At 34.3% G+C, this 9072-nt stretch overlaps 1 protein-coding gene across 3 annotated transcripts in view; it reads left to right on the top strand.

Moving 5' to 3' along the window:
* The window catches only part of INTS13 (integrator complex subunit 13), a 31648-nt gene extending 24192 nt beyond the window's left edge, over positions 1 to 7456 (top strand). For 2 of the 3 annotated variants that reach the window (XM_070789925.1, XM_019961428.2), the window contains exons 12-17: positions 563 to 733; positions 968 to 1122; positions 1440 to 1670; positions 3538 to 3677; positions 6190 to 6325; positions 7105 to 7456. In XM_070789925.1, coding sequence (XP_070646026.1) covers positions 563 to 733; positions 968 to 1122; positions 1440 to 1670; positions 3538 to 3677; positions 6190 to 6325; positions 7105 to 7144 — 873 coding nt within the window. In that variant the 3' untranslated portion in view covers positions 7145 to 7456. The other variant, XM_070789926.1, reaches the window with a different exon arrangement.
* Positions 7457 to 9072: the final 1616 nt, after the last annotated feature.

A 9072-nucleotide genomic window follows, 5' to 3' on the forward strand; every position in this document is an offset into this window, starting at 1 on the left:
CATACAGGGCAATTGGGTCTATTTTTGATAGAAACTGTATTGTTCTGATTTGAATTTTTCACTCCCTACCCATCTATTATATTGGATATTTCATGACTGTCTACTTTTTAAGGTGGTTATAACAATTAAATGTGAATGTGAACAATTAAATGTAAATTACCTATAATTCCATCATTAAAGATAAACACTGTTAACATTTTGATATTGTGTTAAGAAAATTTTTAAGTAGAATGGTATTTTAATGTGCCGAACTTAGTCTTTTATCTGCATATAATAGAAAAGAGATAAATTATAGATGTGAAGAAAAATCAGTGGTTTTAAAAAGTGGAAGGAACCATGAATGTATTTATGTTTGAGACTTTCTTAATCTCCATTGAGTAAAGGCTGGGTTTTATGTTCAAAAAGAAAAGAAAAAATTAGTGTGTGGAGGGTGGGCTGCTAGAGAAAATGCTTTGTTGTATATCACAGGACAGAAGACATCAGGGGAACAGACTGTTACATGTAATCCACACTGAAACACTAGAAAATAGTTTCTAATTTTATCTTATTTGGTTATCATTAGGATTTTGGTGAATTTATGAGGGAAAACAGATTAACTCCTTTTCTAGACCCCAGATATAAAATCGATGGAAGTCTTGAGATTCCTTTGGAACGAGCAAAAGATCAGTTAGAAAAGCACACCCGTTACTGGCCTATGATTATTTCACAAACCACCATTTTTAATATGCAAGCGGTAAGTGTGAAATAGTTTGTTTTTCTTTTGGATTAATGATATATCATTTATAAATAACATTTATCAAGCAAAGAATAAAATTATATGAGTTTGTTACAGTTAAACAATAGAAAATGGAAATGATTAGCTCTCCATGGTGATGTTTAAAATCAATTCAAGTTCTGTCTAGATGCTTTGATACTCATTTTTCATGACAGATTTTCTTTTTCTCTCCTTTTTTTTTGAATCTGACAGGTAGTTCCATTAGCCAGTGTTATTGTGAAAGAGTCTTTGACAGAAGAAGATGTATTAAACTGTCAAAAAACAATATACAACTTAGTCGATATGGAAAGAAAAAACGATCCCCTGCCTATTTCCACAGTTGGTACAAGAGGAAAAGGCCCTAAAAGGTGGGTTTTTTTCTTTCTTTCTCATATATCACACTTACTTGATGCTTGTTGTTTTTTTTTTTCTTTTTTTTAGCTGACTTATTCCACATGTAAGTTATGTGTTTGGGAGTGTGTTTCTACACATACATAAGATTAAGGTGAAATGTAAAAAACACAATAATAGATGAATTAGACACATTATCAGTTAGAATTGCACCACTGGAAGAGAAAGGAAGCCCATGTTTAATTATCTCTTTTAACTTCATCATTAACAACTGACACTTGGATATTATTTAAAGAGTATTTGTAAGGACATTATTTTTAAATCTTTACTTTAGAGATGAGCAGTACCGAATCATGTGGAATGAATTAGAAACCCTTGTCAGAGCCCATATCAACAATTCGGAGAAACATCAAAGAGTCTTGGAATGTCTAATGGCATGTAGAAGCAAACCCCCAGAAGAAGAAGAACGAAAGAAACGAGGAAGAAAGAGGGAGGACAAAGAGGACAAGTCAGAGAAAGCAGTGAAAGATTATGAACAGGAGAAATCCTGGCAAGATTCCGAGAGGTGATTTGTTGATATTAACATAGTCCGTGGTGCCTTCTGTCATATGACACTCTACATGTAACACATTTGAACATTCAGACCTTATTTATTAGTAATGCATTTAATGTGTTTATTGTACTTTATAGCTGTTATTTTATTATTCTTCAAATCTGGAAGGTCTTTCTTGGGCTTAAAGAGGTTTTGTTGTTTTGGTTTGTTTTTTTTGCTATTTAACAGCAAAGGTAGTGTTTAATTTTTCCTAATTAACTTCTGAAAATCATAATACATGATTTTTGTTATCAGTAATTGCTTTTATGTGTTATGCACATCAAAGGCATAGTTTTATTTATTTAGTGAATATTTTTTAAATGCCTATCATATGCCAGACATTTGGCATAAGATCCCTACCCTGGAAGGATGAACAGTATTTTGTAGAGGTTGACCAAGTAAGTGAGCAATTTATAGCAAAGTGTGAAAGACACTGCTATAAAAATAGGCATAGGAAAAACACTTGAAAGCATAGAAGATCATAGTCCCATCCTGGAAACCTTCCTCATTAGTACATTCTTTTTTCTCAGAAAGGTGTCAGGGTAAATTTGAAAAAAACAAAAAATAATAAACGTCTATAAATAAAAAAAATCATGACGTAGTAGTTGGATTCATCTTTTGTCTCCTTGCCAGAAATCAGGAAAGAGCCAGGTAACTATCGTAATGGCAATAGTTAAAAGCAGAACCTACATGGAAAGTTTCAGACATGTACAGCAGTAAGAGCAGTCAGTCATCGATTATCTGCTTTCAATAGTTAATGAATTCGTAGGAGACCTCATTTCATATATATCCACATCCATTCCCCTCACCACCCTCCACTTTCCCCATGTGAATATTTTGAAGCTAATACTGAAAAGTGTTTTATTTCATTCATAAGTAGGCAGAACACTTTTATTCTCTTTGACCTTAGAAATTCACTTCTTCCTTAGGGCTGCTGAGTTTCTGACACAAAATTGTCTTGCTTTCAGAAGAGGAGGGAAGAGTATTCTCATTCCGATCCCATTGATCTTCAAGTACATGAAATTCAAGATAAGCTTAGAGTTAAGTTCCTAACTTATGGAACACAAATACATTTTCACAGTACATAAACTAGTGGGAACAAATTCTAGTAGATTTCTTAATCTTAGTTCAATTTGAAATAGTATTTTGTCCATATCTTTAGAAAAAATAAAATTGTAGATTATTTTCCAAAGATCACATTATTTCTGATCTTTTGCATTTTACCTTCCTAAATTCCCCCCCGCCTCCTTCTTTTTACAATTTTAGCACCATTTTCAGAGAAGGCGATGGCACCCCACTCCAGTACTCTTGCCTGGAAAATCCCATGGGCGGAGGAGCCTGGTAGGCTGCAGTCCATGGGGTCGCAAAGAGTCGGACATGACTGAGCAACTTCACTTTGACTTTTCACTTTCGTGCATTGGAGAAGGAAATGGCAACCCACTCCAGTGTTCTTGCCTGGAGAATCCCAGGGACGGGGGAGCCTGGTGGGCTGCCGTCTGTGGGGTTGCATAGAGTCAGACACAAATGAAGCAACTTAGCAGTAGCAGCAGCAGCACCATTTTACAGCTAACAACATTACTGAATAATGACACTATGATGAAGAAAAAGGAAAAGTTGTATTTATATTCATTTAAGTTCTCTTACCTGATTGCAAAGTGAGGGTTAGCTTCTGATTTGTTCCTGATTTGTTCCTAGGCTTATGTTGTGAGAGCACATATCTTAATAAGGCTGATTTGCAAAGTCTAGTTTAATTACTGAGCCATTTAGATTTCTAAGAATGTAAACTTGTTAAGTTTTTTTTTTTTAATGTGTAAGTTTTTATTATTTGTCCCTCTAAAAGATTAAAAGGAATCTTAGAACGTGGGAAAGAAGAGCTGGCTGAAGCTGAAATTATAAAAGATTCACCTGATTCCCCAGAACCTCCAAATAAAAAGCCTCTTGTTGAGATGGATGAAACTCCACCGGTAGAAAAATCAAAAGGTAAGGCAGAACTGTGGTAACTATGTAAAAAGTTTTCCAATTTAGTTCTGTTGTACAGAGTTCTCTATGTTTTATGTGAGCAAGAGCTGCTCACGGCTCCTCATGTCACTTCAGTTCAGTTCAGTTCAGTTGCTCAGTGGTGTCTGACTCTTTGCGACCCCATGGACTGCAGCACGCCAGGCTTCCCTGTCCATCACCAACTCCCAGAGCTTGCTTAAACTCATGTCCATCAAGTTGGTGATGCCATCCAACCATCTCGTTCTGTGTTGTCCCTTTCTCCTCCTGCCTTCAATCTTTCCCAGCATCAGGGTCTTTTCTAAGGAGTCAGTTCTTCGCATCAGATGGCCCGAGGATTGGAGCTTCAACTTCAGCATCAGTCCTTCCAATGAATATTCTGGACTGATTTCCTTTAGGACTGACTGGTTGGATCTCCTTGCAGTCTAAGGGACTCTCAAGAGTCTTCTCCAACACCACAGTTCAAAAGCATCAATTCTTTGGCACTCAGCTTTCTTTATGGCCCAACTCTCACATCCTTCCATGACTACTGGAAAAACAGTGGCTTCGACTAGACGGACCTTTGTCAGCAAAGTAATGTCTCTGCTTTTAAATATGCTGTCTAGGTTGGTCATAGCTTTTTATTGTAGGCCTTAGTTATCTTGAAGGTAAACTAAATTCAGTTCTTTCAGGGTGAATGGGAAATGATATGACAGAGGACTGGGTTTTTAACCACTGCACCCTTACTAATACAGAAAGAACTCAAGGCTGGCCAGGTTACAGTTATTGGTAGCTCATCCTAGGGAGGTTTGTTTGTTTTTTTATGTACTACTATTGTAGTATATATTGTAATACATCTTAATATCCTCCAGTTCACTAGTTTCTTTGAAATTAGAAATAGAGGCAATCTTAACAAATTTGTCTTTCAGGCATTTGCCAGGGTACCTGCAAAATAATAGGCTTTAAATAAATATCTCCTGGTAAATTATCCTGTTACTCATATGCCACTGCTGATTAGGATGCAGTTAATTTAGGTTTATTCTAAACAATGCTTCAACATTGTTTGGAAAATAACAACTCTAAAAATTGTTAGTAGTAGCAAAATGTTGCAGGCAACTGAAACATGTATTAGTAAGAGAATGACTTAAATGATGGTGTGTCCATAGGGTGGAATTTATAAAGCCCCAGAATTACTATTGTCACAAATGTCTACTCTTCCCTCTCGCTAAGGAATATCATTTCAGATTTTAACTTAGATAACTACTTTTTCAGGAAAGACTTCCCTCACCTCCTTTCACACTTACCTGTGTTCTTTTTGATGATAGCCATTCTGACAGCTGAGAGGAGATATCTTATTGTGGTTTTGATTTACCTTTCCCTGATGACTAAGAATATTGAACATCTTTTCATGTGCCTGTTGGCCATCTGCATTTCCTCTTTGGAAAAATGCATATTCAGGGCCTCTGCCCATTTTTAAATTGGGTTGTTTGTTTCTTTGATATTGAGTTGTAAGAGCTGTTTATATATTTTGGATATTAACCCATTATTGGTCATATCAATTGCAAGTATTATATAGCATTCAGTAGGTTTGGTTTTATTTTGTTGATGGTTTCCTTTGCTGTGCAATCTTTTAAGTTTAATTAGGTTCCATTTGTTTATTTTTCCTTTTGCTTAGGGGACAGATCAGAAAAAAATCATTGCTATGATTTATTTCAAAGAGTATTCTGTCTGTGTTTTCCTCTAGGAGTTTTATGATTAATGGTCTTACATTTAGGTCTTTAATCCATTTGTATTTTATTTTTGTATATGGTGTTAGGGAATGTTTTTTGCCTCTTCATATTGTGTAGAAAAGAGTTAACTGTAGCAGGCCTGAAGCTATATCATCATTAGAAAAGCCTGCTTGCATGTTTGGCCCTTGGCTGACATCTGGGAATATGGCTTTCAAAACATTCCCCAAATAATGAAGTTATGTCTGAATTAAACACCTGCTTTCCTTCTGGGAGTCTGGAATTTTGGTAGTTGTAGTTAGGAAGACAATGCATATGTGCCCAGCCTCTATAAAAACTTTGAACTCTTGAATCTTACTTTTCTGTGCTTTTCTGACAGAAATATTGTACACACATGGCTGCATTTTTGCCTCTGGAGGAAGTATGCACTCTGTATGAACCCTCATGGGAAGGAGAGAACATGGAAAGCCTGTAGATGGATTTCTCTAGTCTTTGCCTATTGTGTCTTTCTGCCACACTGGGCTGGCTATGTGTTCTTACTCAGCTGCTGTAATGATTCTTAGCTATGACTGTCACTTGATTTTAGTTATTTGAGTCCTTCTAGCAAATCACTGAACTCTAGCAGGTGGTGTTGGAGATCCCTAAACACATACAAATTTTAGAATAAAGAGAAGATGATATTGCTTAAATTCATATAAAGTGAACAAGAATTAGGGGTAAATTTGTAAACTTGTAATCTTTGAAGTCATGAATTGTTCTACTTTTTTCTCTTCTTTCAAATATTACACCAGGGCCAGTGTCCTTATTATCTTTATGGAGTAATAGAATCAACACTGCCAATTCCAGAAAGCATCAGGAGTTTGCTGGACGTTTGAACTCTGTTAATAACAGAGCTGAGTTATATCAACATCTTAAAGAGGAAAATGGGTTTGTATTATTTATTGTAGAAATTAGTTTTATTAATTGCCTTATTATAATTTTAAAAAATAAACACTGCCTGTTTTTTGTGTTCAGCAGTTTTGATAATGTTACTTAAAAAGAGAAAAAAATCACTTTCTTAAATTTTTGGTGTTTGTAAAAGACCCGGTATTATTCATTGTAACCATGAATGTTCAATAAACATCATAGAGGGAAAAATCATAAAGAAAACTTAGTATGTAGCACTGACCCTTGTATAAAATGACAGGGAGAAAATATTTTCCTAGTAAGTAGTACAGTATTAGGAATATTGAGTTTAATTGAATAAATCCAAAATCTACAAATAATTGAAGATTTATTAGGATAAATATAAAATAATTTAAATGGTTATTTTAATTGCTTTTTTAGAAGAAATTTTCTTAAAAATGTATTGATAAAGAAATTTCTTTAGTAGAAAAGGAAATAAATTCTTGTCTAAATGGTAAAGATTTTTTCCTTTAGTTTTACTTTGAGCAGTATAGTGAAAAAACCAGTGGCCTTTGAAATGAAAGCTTGGGAAAGTCACATGATCTCTCTGGGCCTCCCTTGATTTTCACTCATTTGCAAAACAAGGAAGTTAAACTAACCATCAGGAACCCTCAAGTTAGTTATTTTCTAAAGTGCTTACATTCTTCTGTTCTGTGACTATATTAGATTTTAATTTCATTTAAAATTTAGATAAGGAGAAAAAATACGGGTAGTTAATATTTTATCTTACCAGCACTTTTTTTTTCCCTCCTATTTTTCAGAATGGAGACAACAGAAAATGGAAAAGCCAGCCGGCAGTAAAGAGTGACTTGAGCAACTGAATTTAGTATACTGCATAGATATTTTGGATGGAATTTGATATAAGAACTTTTACAGCAAGATTGTATAGTTATGTTGCCTGGACTGGTTTTTACATTTTTAAAATATTTCAACTAACTTTATCTTTTTTGTATTAATTGTAAAATTGGCACATATGTCAAAAATATACATTTGTCCTCCCAAATTAAACAAATTTATTTTATGGTAGAGGGTGTTCCCTCTGGAAATGTTTTTTAAAAAATTCTTAGGCTTCTCTTTGCCAAATAAAACTATTAAAATATCTAAAATGCAAAATATTGGAGTGTTCTTTTAAATAAAAAATTATATTCATATAATGGCTGAGAATTTTGAGAAATTTTTAAGACATTTTAACAATTTGGGTGATATTTACAGTATTTAATATAAAATATTGCCTATGAATCTGCAACATATGTGGTGCTTTTCCAAAAACTAATGTTTTTGTTTGCTTATTTTGTATTTTATTTTAGATTATTTTGTGTGTGTGTGTGTTGCCCTTTTAAAAGCAGAGTTTGCAGGTAGTTTTCAGTTTTGGGATGTTAACATTAATATGTTGGATGATGTTATTTATTCCTTTTCTGCCAAAGACTTACTGTCCATTAACTTTTCATATTGAAAAAGAAGCATGAAGGAGATTGCTTTGCAGACTTATTTACCTGTATTGGATGATGTTATAATTCTTTTTCTGCTAAAAACTTACTCATTAACTTTTCATATGGAAGGAGAAGGATGAAGGAGATTGCTTCTGTGGATTTAAAGAAAAGTTACCCTGTTGCTTATTTTAATCCCTGAATAGAATCTTGGTCTCCTCATCTCTCAGAAACGTCTGGGTTATATGGTATATGTTTGGTGAGTCTTATTCCTGTGCTGCTTTTGGAAGCTCATAACATGTTGCAAGAAACATGTTATTTCATTGTTAAATGCTAATTCTAGGCTTTTTATTTTTCTTTGAGTTTCTATTAGAGAATAGGAAAAGCTCTTGGTTTAAATATAGAAATTCAATATTTTCTATTAAAAAAAAAATCACTTGTGCTTAAATAAGAGTTCACCAGGTTCTCTTGTCAATCCAGTGAAATTTGCAGTGTTCTTCTTTACCCATCCCTGTGTGATTCTGAGCCGTTGCATCTGCCCTCTCCCCTAAGCTCGTGCCACCTTAATCCCTACCGCTGTGTTTAGACACACACCACTCCAAAGCATGACCAGAACTAGCTAGCACCTAGACTTGCAAGACTTCAGGAGTTGTAACCCAGTGCTAAATTATTGCATCATATTTACTTGTTTCTGCCTTACCCGTGATACCCATTTAACTTGTACCAAGTTGAAGTCCCTAGTTTAGTTCTTTTTTTTTTTTCTAGTTTAGTTCTTAAATCAAAAATACTTTCTTTATAACCCATTTGAAAAAGACTCTTTTTTACTCTCAATTTGTGCTTCTTCCTTTCCCATGTGCTAAGGCAATGCTCCTTTGTTGACAGACTTATCTACATTTCAGTCTTCATTTTTAAGTATTATTTTTGCATATATACTGCTGTTACTGTGTTCTACTGACTGGGACGATGTTTCTGTGGCTGCATTTTGAACTACTGTAGGTATTCTATATATTATTGGGGTTAATATTCTCCAGTAGACACATTCTTCTCTGTCTAACTATATGCCTTTTGAGCACCTAAAATTGAGCTCCTCCTTCATCTCCCACAGAACATCAGGCTATGTATTATTGGTCTTATCCTGCAATACCTATTACAGCCTTTTGGTGGAAGTAACTGTTTTAGGACAAAAATAGAAGAATGATTGGTGAGTTTTTGGTTCTTCTAAAACAGGATCCATATTGAGGATTTACTAGTCAAGAGAAGTGGACAAAATATAAATTTAAAAAATTATTACCCTTCCAATAC

The sequence above is a fragment of the Bos indicus genome, chromosome 5 (genome assembly GCF_029378745.1).
Source record: "Bos indicus isolate NIAB-ARS_2022 breed Sahiwal x Tharparkar chromosome 5, NIAB-ARS_B.indTharparkar_mat_pri_1.0, whole genome shotgun sequence".
NCBI classification, from domain to species: Eukaryota; Metazoa; Chordata; class Mammalia; order Artiodactyla; family Bovidae; genus Bos; species Bos indicus.